This window comes from Mesoplodon mirus, assembly GCF_964341445.2.
Source record: "Mesoplodon mirus genome assembly, chromosome: 13".
In the NCBI taxonomy this organism is placed as follows: domain Eukaryota; kingdom Metazoa; phylum Chordata; class Mammalia; order Artiodactyla; family Ziphiidae; genus Mesoplodon; species Mesoplodon mirus.
Window position 1 is genome coordinate 23,215,416 of NC_138989.1, and position 15,296 is coordinate 23,230,711.

At 53.2% G+C, this 15,296-nt stretch overlaps 1 protein-coding gene across 6 annotated transcripts in view; it reads right to left on the bottom strand.

The window, feature by feature from the left end:
• Positions 1-3,208: 3,208 nt before the first annotated feature.
• The window catches only part of ASCC2 (activating signal cointegrator 1 complex subunit 2), a 39,987-nt gene continuing 27,899 nt past the window's right edge, over positions 3,209-15,296 (bottom strand). For all 6 annotated transcript variants that reach the window (XM_082640644.1, XM_082640643.1, XM_082640641.1 and 3 more), the window contains 6 exons: positions 14,832-14,951; positions 7,275-7,368; positions 7,059-7,189; positions 6,403-6,499; positions 5,091-5,170; positions 3,209-3,768 (listed from right to left, as the gene is read on the bottom strand). In XM_082640644.1, coding sequence (XP_082496770.1) covers positions 3,597-3,768; positions 5,091-5,170; positions 6,403-6,499; positions 7,059-7,189; positions 7,275-7,368; positions 14,832-14,951 — 694 coding nt within the window. In that variant the 3' untranslated portion in view covers positions 3,209-3,596. The remainder of the gene's footprint in view (positions 3,769-5,090; positions 5,171-6,402; positions 6,500-7,058; positions 7,190-7,274; positions 7,369-14,831; positions 14,952-15,296) is intronic.

Sequence of the window (15,296 nt, forward strand, 5' to 3'; positions counted from 1 at the left end):
ACACTCCCTCCTCACCTCTGAGCCCCCTCTTCCTTCTCTTTGATGTCAAGTTCCTTCTTAGGTGGGCCCACTCTCCTGCCTCCTCTTCCTCATTTCCCATTCTTCCCACTGGCTATCTCCCCACGACTTCCTGGCAAAGCTAGGCAGTGAGCCCCATTGTCTTAGCCTGCTTGACCTCTAGACTGCAGCCTAACCCTGCATTCCCTCTCCTCTGCCCCCCCTTCCACATTCACCCTGGATCCCTTGACTTTCCCACCTCCTGGCCCCCTCCCAGGTCTCAGTGCTCCCCAGCCTCTGCTAGCCCCATCTTAGCCTCCAGCCTTAGAGAGACTGGACACAAAAATGAAGAATCATTCAGTGGGCTTAATGGCAGACTGGACACACAGAGGAAAGGATACATGAATTTGGAAATAGGAAGTTTAAAAATGAAACTCAGAGCATCTGAGATCTGGGGGACAATATCAAACAGTCCAACATACATGAAATCAAAGTCCCATCAGCTTGGTCTGCTGAAATGGCATTTCCCATCCTCTTGTTCTGCAGCTGCTACTTGTATTTTTCTTTCTTTGTAAGAACAGTAGTAAAGAGGATGTGGGTGTGGGGGAAATGAATGGTAGGTGGCTTCGGGGTTAAGAGTCGGCTTTAGGAGACAATCCTGGGACCAAATCCTCCCTCAGTCACTTGCTAAATGTGTGACCTTGGACAGGCCACCTACCCTCTCTGTACCTCGGTCTTCTCATCTGTACCTGTGTGAGGATTAAACAAGATAATGCAAGGAATGAGCCAGGCAGAAACTCTGGCCACAGTAAGTGCTTTTTATTCTAATTACAAATAATTGTGGTCTCACCACCATCGTCATCCATGCTCTTATCATCATTTTCAGTTATGCACATTCCCTTCCAGACTTGGAAAAATGCAAAAAAAAATTTTTTCTAACATTTTCACAATCATGGTGCATTACCATGTATTCTGCTTTCACATTTATTCTTAATTTTTTTTCAAATTCTTGAATATTTAGTTTCTCATGTTGCTACCAAGTATTCCTTGACATCATGTTAAAGGGCTACACAACACCCCCCTGCATTTTTGGTGGGTTTAACTTTTATTGTTTGTTTGTTTCTCTCCCTGTATTATTTAACCCAAGCTACTGGTGTGGCTGGGACAGGCAGGTTCTTGCCAAGTATTTACTCTTCCAAACTGCACCTAGCCATCTCAGAGGGCCACTCAGAAAGGATCTGTATCCATGGGCTCCAGGCATGTTACTTGCCCTCCCTGGGCTGCCGGGGCCCCTTTGAATGGCTCTGCCCACCCACCTCACAGAGGCACAGGTGCACTGTTCAAACTGACATGTCCACCGTCACTGCCAATCATGGACTGGAGACAAAGACACTCAAATCTTAAGTCCTCTTGGAGGCACAAGGTCTTAAAAGCTTCCTGGGAAATGCCTGTGATAGTCATGTTCTCTGCCAGGGTACAGAGAAGGCACTTAGAAAATTCCTGCTTAGGAGCAGTCGTGGGGGTGGTAGGGCCCAGTGAGTGAGTGGGCAGGGTTCAGAGCCTCCTCTCCACTTCACTTATAATGCTGCCCATCTTAAACCCTGGGGCCTCCTCGGTGGATCTAATTGGCACCAAGTGGAAACCATTCATCTGGTCCAATGTACCCACTTCATATGTAGGAAAACCGAGGCCCCAAGAGGTGAAGGGGAACGTCTGCCAGCACTATTCTGGATGACCCGAGCTGTTTCCAAAGCAAGCCCGAAAGGATGCCCTCATGATCTGAAATGGAAAATCACCTTGAGATGATTCTTCAAGGGAGACTAAGTTGGACCTGGCACTACATTCTGGAAAATTTCAAAAATCCCCCGTCTTCTCAAATCCTTTAAACCAGGACGCTAACTTGAAGCCTGAACTCCAGGTGGTCAGGAGGTAGAGATGACAAGTGAAGGTGTGAGAGGCTGTATAAACAGTAACAGGTAAGGCAGGTAAAGCCCAGGAGCGCCACCCAACCCACCTTACTTCGCTCCAGGGCCAAGGGCTGGGCTTAAGCAGCTCAGAGAAAAAAAATGGGCCTGCCACTGAGCTGGGTCCCTGGCAAATGCCTCCAGGAGGAAAGAGTCTTCCTGCTGCCTGTCAGGACAGCTGTCCCTGGGCCTGATCTCAGCTAATTTGACAGCGTGAGGGGAGGACACCACCCCCATATCTACTCTGCATCTCAAACACACCGAGAGAACTGGTGCGACAGAGGAATTGCTATTGATTTCCACTTGTGCAGTCTGACCTAACAAAACCAATTCATCAAGTGCCTGTCTGCCTCGCTGCTTCAGACGCTCATCCTAACCACATGCAAATAAAGTGCACTAGCATCTAGGCTGATTTGTCAAGGTCCAGCTGGGCAGGCGCCCTGGCTTCCACTGATGGTCTCCGGGCCAGGCTGGCTGGGGGGTCAGTCCAGCAAATGCCCTGCTGCTGATCCGCCACCGATCAGCCACATTCTGGGCGGCCCAAGAATCAGGATGTTTGGCAGCTGCGGCCATGCTAGGAGCTGGTTGGCCATGCCTGGGAGGGGGCTTTGAGGAACAAGGCCCAAGTCCCACTCGCTTCAACAGGACTTGGTAGTGACATCATCACTTGTTACTTCCTGTCTCCGACCCCTTGATTTTGGAGGATTTAATGGAACGTCTGTGCAACCAGGAGGCACCGAGTTCTGGTTTTGGTTCGGCCACTGGCCGACCATCCTTGGGCAGTTATGAGATGGAGACGACACCACCTGTGGGGGCCCAGGTCCCTGAAAAGGCCAGGGGTCAGACTGGGTGTCCAATCCCTGTTCTCCCACCTCCTGGCTGTGGGCGGACAGCCACCTGCAGTTCTCAGTGCCTGGCCTCCTTCATCTGCACTATGGGGCTGAAAATCGTACCTACCTACCTCCTAGGGTGGCGGTCATGGGGACTGAACGAGCTCACAGAAAGGACTGCAGGGCCTCACACGCTCAGCCCCTGCTTCTGCAGGCAGGGACCGGAGGCTCAGAGAAGGGAGTGATGTTCTCTGGGCCACACAGTGAGGCAGAGCGAGATCAGGAGGGGTGAAAACGAGAGGCAAGCATGAAAGGCTGATGAAAAGAGCACCGCCCTGCCGCCCTCCTCTCCTGACGGCGGCTGTCATCGAAGCACTGGGACACAGGGGGAGCGGGTCACAGGCCCGGCATGGATCATTTCTTGAAAGGGTCAAAACTTTATTCGCAGGGGTTTTTTGTGGTTTTTTTTGTTTTTGAATACACAGGTTTCCTGCCGTCCAGGGAGAAAGGGACGTGGTGTCCAGCTGCACGAGGTTTGGGGGCTGGCCTTGGGGTTCCAACCCCGTCCCTTGCACCTGTGCGCTGGCCGCTCGGTTCCTCTGCTGTGGATAAGGCACTGTGTGTTCTGCAGGATGGCGCTCACGGCTGGCTGGCAGACGACGAGGTGGCCTTCTCAGGGGCTGCGAAGCTGAGGCTGTCGAGGGGTGGACTTGAACTTGGGGCCTGGCAGGGGGCCAACTGGCGAGGAGGCCCCAGGCTATGGTACCTCAGCCTGGCAGGTCCGGCTGGCCCTGGTGCAGCGGCCTCAGGATGGAATCATGCCTTTGCTTCTTTTGCGGTCGGTCATGGCTCTCCGGTTGTGGTTGGCTCGTGTGGCCTTGCTGGATTCCTTCTTCCTGCGTTCCTGTGTTGTCTCTCGGCTCTGCCCGTGGCCCCGGGGGCTGCCAGCCACTGCCATCGAGCTGTCATGCCGGTACCTGAGGGAGGAACAACCCGCCCCCACAAGAACCCATCAGCCAAAGGAGGAGGCCCTGATGGGAAGAGCCCTTTGCCTTCCTCGGAGGACCCTGGGAGAGGACACAAAGCTTGGGCCAGGATACCCGTCCCAGCTTCCAGGGGGAGGAGAAATGGAACCCGGCAGGGGCAGGGCTGCGGGGGCTCCGGCCAGCGCCGTGCCCTCTGTTTACTCTCCTCTGAGCCCTGCCTCCCGATGGGCCTCTGGCTAAGCTCTGAGGGTGGACCAGCTAGTGGGCTGAACGAAGCCCACAGTGCAGAGAGGACAAGGGCCTGGGGATGAGCCCCTCTCTTCTCCACCCAGGGCCACGTGATACAGATGAGGTAGGACTCCAGTTCTACACCCCAGGGCCTTGCTTGGTGGCCTCCCAAGACCAAGTGCACTCAGATATGACCTTGGGCCTCTTCAGACCACATCAGCTGCTGGGTTTACCCAGAGCTCTGTGCTCAGGGGGCTGCGATGGATCAGAGGTCAGAGTCACTCTGCTCTCTGCTCAATGACCTTCTGTGGCTCCCGGCTGCCTTCAGAATGAGATCCAATATCTTCCCCACTTGGTTAGGCCCCCTGCACCCAGTGGGCAGGGCTGTGGGAGTCCCAGGGCGAGGATGGGGGACTGGGCTTGAAACCCCTGGCTTGGCTTTAAGTGGAAGAGGGACCTGGGGCAGGTCCTTGGCCCCTCTGGACCGCACCCCACCCCCAGGAAGACAACGGGGTGAATTAGAGGAGTCTCTGGTTACCTGTTCCCAGCTCCCCTTCGAAGACCCCCTCCCTGACCACCCTGAGCTTTCTTGCCTTTTTCCCCTCACATGACAAACTCCTTTGCACACTTTCCACCTTTAAGGGCCCAGCTCACATGCCCCATCCCTAACATGCCTCTCTTGGCCATAAAGGATATGCGCTTGTCTGTCTGTCTGGGCTCTCCCACATTTTACACTCTGCCTGACACCAGCGAGCCGTGGACACATCATGCTCCCACACTGGGTGATAATCCCCTTGTAGTATCTATCAAGTAATGGTTACAAGTGTGGACCCCAGAGATAGGCCACCTGGACTCAGTCTCTGCTCCGCCACCTACCAGCTGTGTGACCTTTGGCGGGTTACTTAACATGTCTGGGCCTCAGTTTCCTCATCTGTAAAATGAGGGTAATGGTAATAGTAGCTACTTCATAGGTCTGTTGCCAGAACTAAATTAACACATGTAAAGCACTTGGGGTTTGTGTGTGGGCTTCCTGTGTGGTTGGCTGGGCTTCCCCCTCCCACCAACACAGCCTCTTAAATGCTCACCCCTTCCTGGCCAGGAAGGCCATGCGCCTGGCTTCTGCTTTTTCCCGCAGCACTGCAGGGTCCTGCACAAAATGGTCAGGCTGTGGAGGGGAGGGGAGAAAAGAATCATGAGCTGCCCCATTTCCCTAAGTTGAGGTGAGGCTGCACCTGGCCCAATCCTGGTGACACCCCCATGCCAGGAGTGGGGCTAAGCCACAGTGCGGCTGGGCAATGCCCCAGAATGGAGCCGGCTTGCTATGGTTCAAGGTTTCCACCAGAAGCCCCTCCTCTGACCCTCCCACCAATTTCCAGAAGAGAGGCAGCTAAAGATGGCTCCATGATAGCAGGAGCACGATGATGACAGGTGGGAGCAATGGGGAAAGGCCAGGATGGCCACCACGAGAGACCACACGGGGCCTGGAAACCCAAGAGAGCGCCCTGGAAGCTGACTCCTCCCCCCGCTGGCGCCACAAGCAATGGGCTGCGGGAGCGCCCGCCCTGTGCCAAGGTGGGGAGAGACTGGACTAGTGGGAGAAAGCAGGACCCAAGGACCACAGACAGGCTTTGGGGGCCCGGGCTGTTTCACAAAAACAACAAAACAAGGGGAATTAGTAACTTTTGAAAACTTCAGGATTTGACATAAAAATCCAGGCTGATCCCTTACCTGGAAGAAGGGAAAGCCCTGGAGGGTCCGGGCCTCCACAGTGCTGAGGAGCCCCTGGGCAGGGCATGTGTGTCCCCCCACCTCAGTTTCCATCAGGCCCCGCTACTCATTTACGTTGGTGGCCTGGCCCCGGACACATCTGAATTTGTCACCCTGGCGGGAGGACATGGTGGGGGATCCAGGGGTCCCAGGCTGCTGCCCCATTCAACCTGAGCAGCGCTGCTCTTATCTATTTTATGAGACTCTAGTTAAGATTTCACTTGAAGAAAAAGTTTAGTGGCTAAAAAACAGAATTTTCAAACCCATCATCCCAGATGACCTCCAAAGGGCCCTTGGGCTCTAACGCCTCTCTGATTTCAAGAATTGCCAACCTGGGCACGGAGGCCAACAGCTGTCCCTCTCCTGGGCCCCAGGCTCCTGGGCCTAATGAACCCAGCAGCTCGAAGGCCCAGCCTCTGATCCATCCCCTGGGCCCTCACTGGGCAGCAGAGGTGGGTTCTAAGCCAGCAGCTCTCCAAGCAGACATCCCGGGCTCAGAGGGACCTCCACCCTCCCGGGCAGTAATGCTGGAGCCGCCTCAAGGCCAGGTTCAGGGAAGCGGGGCGCAGATCCTGATTCACCTCTCAGGAGTGTACCCTCCCCTTAACCTGCCACCTGCCAAGGAGGTACCTTGGGGGCCTCGTCCTCAGCTTCCTCCTCCTCCTCTTCCTCCTCCTGCCCTTCTCTGGGCACTTTGGTTCTCAGCACCTGAGGGATGGTGAAGGGCCTGAGGGTTTAGAGAGAAAGTGAGATCAAAGACTAGAAACCTGGAGAGTGAGCGTCAGGGAGGAGGGAACCCCACTGGGTGAGAGGAGAGGTTGGGGAAGGGCTCAGGAGGTTGGGAAAAACCAAAGTGTTTTTGAAGCCAGCTTTGCTCCAGCCCCTGGATTCTGTGTGGGTACCAGGGTCTGACGCGGGGACTTTGGGGAGACTGAGCTGGGGCTGTGGGGGTCTCCAGTTCTCTCTAGTCAGGGCAGCTCTGCTTTTACCGGGGAATTGGGGAATCTCCATAAGATCTCACTGGGAAAAGTTTTCTGAAATTAGGAAGAAAAATGTAAAACTCCTGCATGAGACCCAATAAATGCTGCCTCACTCAGGGTAGGTTGGACCAACCGGCCAAGGGGGTGGCTGGGGTGGAGGGAGCACTGGACTAGGAGTCAGGAGGCCTGGGTTCGGGCCCTGGTTCTGCCACTGACTTGCTCACGTGACCTGGGCCCTGGCTCCCCCATCTGTATAAACAAGAGGCTGCGGGAGGCCGCTCTGCCCCTGGAATTTGACAGCCTCACCTGCGGCTGATGAGCTCATCATCTGAGTCTGCGTCGTTGGCGCCCACCTGGTTGCCATCATATGTGTCATCATACTCATCCTCGTAGTCGTCACCGCGGTAAGGCGAGTCCTCCCCTGGCTGTACTGGCACCTGAGACGGCAGAAGTGTGGGTCTGAGGGGCCCGGGGCTGGCTGGTCTCCCCCCGCAGCACAGCCGGTGGCCTGGGGACGCCTACCTCCTCCACCACCACGCTGTACTGCTCGTAGCGCCGCCGCTGCGCCACCACCTCACGCTTGTCGTTCAGCAGGCTCCGCGCGCTCTCCTCCTTCCTGGCACCGAGAGGAAACAGCAAGGAGGCACAAAAGAAAACCATTAGGCTTTGAAGGCATGGGAAGGGGCTGCGGCCTCCATGGCTTACTTCTCCCCGCTTCAGGCCGCCACAAACTGAGATCAAGCACTGGTGGGGGTGTGGGGCTCACCGCTGCTGATGCCCATGTGACTGGGTCCAGCCACTCTAGAGGGCACCCCAGGAGCAGCTGTTAAAGTGGAAAACATGCCCCCCGCTTCAGCTGGGAGACTCCCTTTCAAGACGTCCACCTTGCAGCAACGCTGGCCATGTGCGCACAGAGGTCTGATTGGGGATTTTCTTTTCAGCATCGTTTTTAACAGTGAAAAACGGAGAGCAACTCATGTCCATCACGGGTGAAATGGCCAAAGGACCTGTGCTCCCTCTGTGCCACAGAATGCTGGGCGGCAGCTCTCAAGAATGACGGTGATCTATTTGTGCTGATGGAGAAAGAAATCTAAGACATTCTCCAGGAAAAAAGCAAGCAGAGAAAAACTCACAGTATGATCCCATCTGTATAAAAAGCAGAAAGCAAACCAGAACAACTGTCTCCTCCTGTGGGCACATACCTATCTATGCACGTAAATGCACAGAGAGAGGGCTAGTAAGCCCCCTGCCAAATGGCTGGTTACTCCAAGGAGGGGCCTGGAGTTATCCAAATCTTTTAAAACAAACACAAACTGAAGAAAGAGTAAGGCCACATGTCGCTTTCTTAGTGAGCTCAGGGGAGCCCTAGGCGGCCTCAGGGTGTGAGGGGCAAGGAGGGGTCCTGGTCTCTCACTTTCACCCCTGATTTAGCACAGGGCCTCGTCCGTCCTGCAGTTCAATCTTCCATGTCAGACTGCATGGTAGGAAAAAGTCTGAAAGTTTAACTCCTGTAATATCACAGGGGAGGAAAGTCGGGTGCAGGGGAGGGAAGGGGAGAGACGTGTTTGGGAACACAGTGAGCTGTAGCACAGCCATAGCGGGGACTCAGGCCTCCTGACTCCGGGTTTTGCAAATCTGTAGAAAAACCTGGTTTGTCAGACACATAGGCCTGTGGAATGTAGTTTCTAGCCCTGCAGGGGAAATCAATATGAGACGCCAGGAAAGAAAATCCAGCTTAGCTGTGAAATCGGGCCTCTGGAATGTATCAAGGGTAAGGGGAAAAAAAAGAAGAGACACAAAGTCTATAGCATTCATAAAAATCTTCTATTATCTGGCTTTTGGTGCAGGGAGGGGCAGGCGCCTGAGTCTGGTGGGCTGTGTCTAGCCTGGGAGCCTGGTGCAGGTCAGGACTGCAGCCCCCAGCATGGCGGGTTAGGATTTGCTTCCTTCAACCGTTTTTATAAAGGGCCTACTATATGCTGGGCAGGGTGCTAAAGCTGGGTTAGGGAGAGATTCAGAAAAGAGTAAGATCTGGATTTGCCCTTAAGGAGCTCAGTCTAATGGCAAAGAGCAGAAGTGTGCTAGATGAAGGCAAGCATGTCCTGGAAACACAAGGAAAGGAGAAATGAACTGCGGTGCAGGGGGCCTAGTGGGGGAGCTGGAGAAGGGGTAATGGAGGCTCTATGGTGCAGAGACGTTTGTCTGGACCAGGGAAAAATCTTGGTCCACGGGAATCTTTCAGCTCATGCCAGGAGAGGGGGCGTCTGACTGTGGCCTCGGCCCTTACCTGGCTCTCTTTGCCACGTTGAGGGCTGGAGAGAAAAGAGGCAGAGAGGAAATGAAAGGGGCCAAGCATGTCCACGTGGTTGGTGCCACTGGCAGAAGCACACCCATTCAATCAACACACGTTTCCTGAGGGCCTGCTAGGCGCCAGGCTCTGCGCTGGGCCAGGGGACCAAGGATAGATTAGAGCTGTCACTGTTCTCTCTGCCACATCTCACAGCTCCTGGTCTACCTGGCCCCCAGTCCCGGCAGTAGGGAGGTTCTTTCACACGGTGCGCCCTCTGGTTATGTTGCTCCTAGCAGCACCACAGAGAAGCCTGGCAAATTGCACCTGCCCCAGCTGGGTCCTAGGAGAGGACACGGGTAAGGACAGAGGAGCCTGGTGCCCTGGGTACCCCATCCAAGAAGTGTGGCTTTGGCCCCATGACCTCATTTGGAGCCAGAGAAGGAAACGAAAATCAGGGGCAAAACCAGCCAGGGGGCTTCTCTGGTGGCGCAGTGGTTGAGAGTCCGCCTGCCGACGCAGGGGACACGGGTTCGTGCCCCGGTCCGGGAAGATCCCACATGCTGCAGAGCGGCTAGGCCCATGAGCCATGGCCACTGAGCCTGTGTGTCCAGAGCCTGTGCTCCGCAATGGGAGAGGCCACAACAGTGAGAGGTCCACGTACCGCAAAAAAAACCCAAAAAAACAGCCAGGAAAAGATCCATCTGACCCCGAATAGCCAAAGCAAACTTGAGAAAGAAAAACGGAGCTGGAGGAATCAGGCTTCCTGACTTCAGACTATACTACAAAGCTACAGTAATCAAGATAGTATGGTACTGGCACCAAAACAGAAATATACATCAATGGAACAGGACAGAAAGGCCAGAGATAAACCTACGCACATACGGTCACCTTATCTTTGATAAAGGAGGCAAGAATATACAATGGAGAAAAGACAGCCTCTTCAAAAAGTGGTGCTGGGAAAACTGGACAGCTGCATGTAAAAGAATGAAATTAGAACACTTCCTAACACCATACACAAAAATAAACTCAAAATGGATTAAAGACATAAATGTAAGACCAGACACTATAAAACTCTTAGAGGAAAACACAGGAAGAATACTCTTTGACATAAATCACAGCAAGATCCTTTTTGACCCACCTCCTAGAGAAATGGAAATAAAAACAAAAGTAAACAAATGGGAAAAAAAAAACAAAAAACAAATGGGACCTAATGAAACTTAAGAGCTTTTGCACAGCAAAGGAAACCATAAACAAGATGAAAAAACCCTCAGAATGGGAGAAAATATTTGCAAACAAAGCAACTGACATAGGATTAATCTCCAAAATATACAAGCAACTCATGCAGCTCAATATCAAAAAAACAAACAACCCAATCCAAAAATGGGCAGAAGATCTAAATAGACATTTCTCCAAAGAAGATACACAGATTGCCAACAAACACATGAAAGGATGCTCAACATCACTAATCATTAGAGAAATGCAAATCAAAACCACAATGAGGTATCACCTCACACCAGTCAGAATGGCCATCATCAAAAAATCTACAAACAATAAATACTGGAGAGGGTGTGGAGAAAAGGGAACCCTCTTGCACTGTTGGTGGGAATGTAAATTGATACAGCCATTATGGAGGACAGTATGGAGGTTCCTTAAAAAACTAAAAATAGGGCTTCCCTGGTGGCGCGGTGGTTGAGAGTCCACCTGCCGATACAGGGGACACGGGTTCGTGCCCCAGTCTCGGAGGATCCCACATTCCGTGGAGCAGCTGGGCCCGTGAGCCGTGGCCGCTGAGCCTGCGCGTCCGGAGCCTGTGCTCCGCGACGGGAGAGGCCGCAGCAGTGAGAGGCCCGCGTACCGCAAAAAAAAAAAAAAAAACAAACAAACTAAAAATAGAACTACCATACAACCCAGCAATCCCACTACTGGGCATATACCCTGAGAAAACCATAATTCAAAAAGAGTCATGGGCTTCCCTGATGGTGCAGTGGTTGACAGTCCGCCTGCCGATTGCAGGGGACGTGGGTTCGTGCCCTGGTCCGGGAGGATCCCACATGCCGCGGAGCAGCTGGGCCCATGAACCATGGCCGCTGAGCCTGTGTGTCCGGAGCCTGTGCTCCACAACGGGAGAGGCCACAGCAGTGAGAGGCCCGCGTACCTCAAAAAAAAAAAAAAAAAAAAAAAGAAGAGTCATGTACCACAATGTTCATTGCAGCTCTATTTATAATAGCCAGGACATGGAAGCAACCAAAGTGTCCATTGACAGATGAATGGATAAAGAAGATGTGGCACAAATATACAATGGAATATTACTCAGCCATAAAAAGAAACGAAAGTGAGTTATCTGTAGTGAGGTGGATGGACCTGGAGTCTGTCACACACAGTGAAGTAAGTCAGAAAGAGAAAAACAAATACTGTATGCTAACACATGTACATGGAATCTAAAAAAAAAATGGTTCTGATGAACCTAGGGGCAGGACAGGAATAAAGATGCAGACGTAGAGAATGGACTTGAGGACACGGAGGGGGGGAAGGGTAAGCTGGGACGAAGTGAGAGAGTGACATGAACATATATACACTACCAAATGTAAAATAGATAGCTAGTGGGAAGCAGCTGCATAGCACAGGGAGATCAGCTCGGTGCTCTGTGACCACCTAGAGGGGTGGGATAGGGAGGGTGGGAGGGAGACGCAAGAGTATGGGGATATGGGGATATATGAATACATAGAGCTGATTCACTTTGTTATACAGCAGCAACTAACACAACATTGTAAAGCAATTATATTCCAATAAATATGTTAAAAAAAAAAGGATCCATCTGAGAGCAAGAACATCAGTCAAGCAGCAGTAGCTTCGGAGACTGTATTTGGAGCAAGTTGCTTCCTTGGCCTCCTACAAGCCCAGGGAACACACGGGCTCTCCTGAAACGTGCCACCTTTTCCCTCCTTGTTTCCTCCAGCCTATCCTTCAAGGCCCAACTCAAACTGGCCCTTAGTGGGGTGACACCCACTTTTGAACCTCTAAAGGGTCTGCAGAGGCAATAAACACCCCCTTTTCCAGGTGAGGAATCAGGGGATCCAGAGAGGCAATGTAACCTTCCCAAGGTCACACACCTTCTACCAGCAGAGCCACGGCCATAACACAGGCCTCCTGACTCAAGTCTACTTGGCTACTTCCTGAGTGGTGTGATCACAGGCTGGCCCCTTATCCTTGCCAAGACTTAGTTCTGCCTCCCAGGGATGATGTGAGCATGAAATCAGACAATGAGCAGAAGTGGACCTGGCACCTGCTGAGCTCAGCAAAGGGAATCCTACTTCTTTCACTACAGGACTTGTCAGAGCCTTTAATGTACTAATGTGCCCTGTGACTCTCCAGGAGGCACACGGGGTGCACAGACATTTTTGGCAATAGAACTAATTTGAGAGAGAACACTTATTATCTTCCAGGGCACCACTGTCCAGTCCAAAGGAGTTAGGGGACCCCACCTTACACACACCGCCTCCTTCCTTAGCTACTATACACCTGTGGCACATGTGCTTGGCGTCTACCCAACAACCCCCCCTTACCGCACCCCCACTCCTATCAGACCCTCATTTTGCTCAGGTCCTCCCCCTTCCCCCTTTTCCGGGAGCCCTGGACCTCGGCCCTGTGACCCAGTTCCTCGGTGAGATGTGAGGGGAATCTGGGGAGTTCTGGGAAAGGCTTCCTGGCCTCTAAGAGAGATGCAGAAAGACCTGGTCCAGACTTCCTCTTGGCTGTGTCATTTCTGGACGTCACAGCTGAAACAGCTGCAGTTACCCAGTGGCCCTGAGGGAGCAAGATGCACCCTTGATGATGTGGCTGCACCACAGGTCAACCAAGCCTAGACTTCCCTACCCTGTGACTGCCTGTGACGCAAGGGGACAGATTTCCTTATTACTTGAGCCACTGAGTATATCGTATCTGGTTTAATGACACACACACATTTTAACTCAAGGGTGGTCTGCCTTGTGCTACTTAATTTCTCACATGCTCCGTGAAGGCAGGGCCAAGGCCCTAAGCCCCACTGCCCTGCCCGCATCAGGACAGGGGTCCCCACTGAGGCCCCTCCGTGCCCCATCCTGGCACCTCTCCACTCTGTCACGGCTCGTTTAATGTCCTAAGTCTTTCCCACAGTCTCTGTGCCCTTTGAGGATGAGGCCTGGGCACCCTGCTCACCTTGTCTCCTGGTGTCTCTAGCACAGGATCTGGAGATAGTGAATCACTTAATAAATATTTGCTGTATGAATAAATAAATAATGAACACATGAACAGAGACTCTGCCCGGGCTACCCGGCACAACAAGTTCAGTAAACATTTGCTACCTGGTCTCTCAGCCAGGCAGCCGGGAGCTCCTTCGAGCAGGGGTACAGCCCTCCTCGTCTGCCCCTCTCCCCATGGCAGGGCCATTCTGGCCTGGAACAGTGGCCACTGATACAGGAGAACATCGCCAGCCTGGGATCTGGGGATGTTGCAACGTGCGTGACTAAGCAGTTTGCAAATGCTTCCTGTCCAGCCAGCCAGATGGCTTTATAGTTGCCCTGTGGCGGGTACGCAGGCCAGCAGTCAGCCACGCTTCTAGCGTTGGACAGCCCTGGGAATGGGGAACAGCTTGAGCTTCTGGCACTGAGGCTCCTATCCCAAGAACGGGGCAGGTCCTCTCCCCTCTCTGACCCTCACCACCTCCATCTACGTGTTGGGGGAGAGGGCAGGCTGGACTCATCCAGCGGTTCCTAGATTTCTGGATTCCGTGCAGCAGCCCCATGCAGGAGAACGCTGGGGGTCTAGTGCAGAGCTGACGGTGTCTGATCCCGCCATTCTCCATCGTGCCATGTGGCTGCTGACTCTCAGCCCCTCCAAGCGGTCTCCATTCCAAAGCCAGGTGATCTTTCCAAAACATAATGTATCGGCTCAGGCGACCCTCACCATGCTCCCACGTCCTCGGGGCCACCACCCCTGCTGTTCACTCTGCTTGGAAAGCTTCTGCCCCCTTTGCACAACTGACCCTTCCTCGTCCTTCCACAGTCAGTCCCACATCATTTTCTCCAAGGAGCCTTTCTGCCTGGACTGAAGCCCCAACTAGAGGCTTGGAAGTCTGTGCACCTCCACCTTGGAGAATCTTTTTCATCTGCAATTTCATGTTGCTTGTTCGCCAAGCTGATCAGTGCAAACTCCACGTGGGCAGGGGCCCTTGCCTGTTTCACTCCCCACCACATCCCCAGCACCTAATAAATCCAGGGCCTAGAAGCACCAGGCAAATATTTGTTGAATAAATGATGAATGGACTTTTCAATGCCAGAAAAGTAAGAAGGACATAGACAAAACATTAAGTGGAAAGGCCTTAAAATGGAATACATTCACTTCTGAAAAGCTCACTCAGGACAGGTCCTTTATTTGCTCATTTTGTCACCAGATGGAAAAATTCAGGTCAAGGAGCAGCTGCTGGGAAGCACTGCCCAGCTCTCCCATCCAGGGATTCAGTGGCGGACACCTCCAAAGATGTAAGAAGGGAAGAGGGGCTGGTTTCGGTCCCGCTGGCCTTTTGCTGTCAACAAGGAGGACTCACTAACTCTGTGTGCAGAGTTGGAGCCTAAAGCGGGATCATTAGAGACCCTGAGCTCGGCTGCTGGGAGCACATGGGTGCCAGGTATGGGGGGAGCCCCGAGCTGAAGCTCCACGACCAATTCCATCAAGATGGGGGCCCTGAGTTTCTCGCTTTCTCTCTGCACTTGCAGAGTTGGGGTCCCTGGAACCCCACGGCCCACCACACTCACCTCCTGCCCTTGTGTACCCGGCTCAGGTCCACTGAGTCCCTGCTGAACACGTCAAACTCATCGTTCTGGAAGATGTTGTGACGAGATGCCAGCAGGGGAGTCGGGTCTGGCTTCACCTGTCTGGGGGGCAGCACAGAAATCCATTTCAGGGGGCCTTGCTAGTGGATGTCTATCTGCACCCATTCCCCCCATCATGTCTTATCCGTCAGAGACTCCACCCCCCTTCAATAGCCACACCTGGGACACAGCCTAAAAACCTGCCCAATCCTGTCTAATCGTGCCCCTGCCTGGGTAGGCGGCCACCCCTCATACAAAGTGTCCCTTGGTCCTGCATGCCATTCACACAGGTCTTGCTCACGACAGCGCTATGAGATAGTCAGAGGTCACTCAAGCTCTTTTTGCCTCAAGTGCCCTCACCTGTAAAATGGGCACACGGAGGCTGAGGAGCTTGTCCAAAGGCAGAGC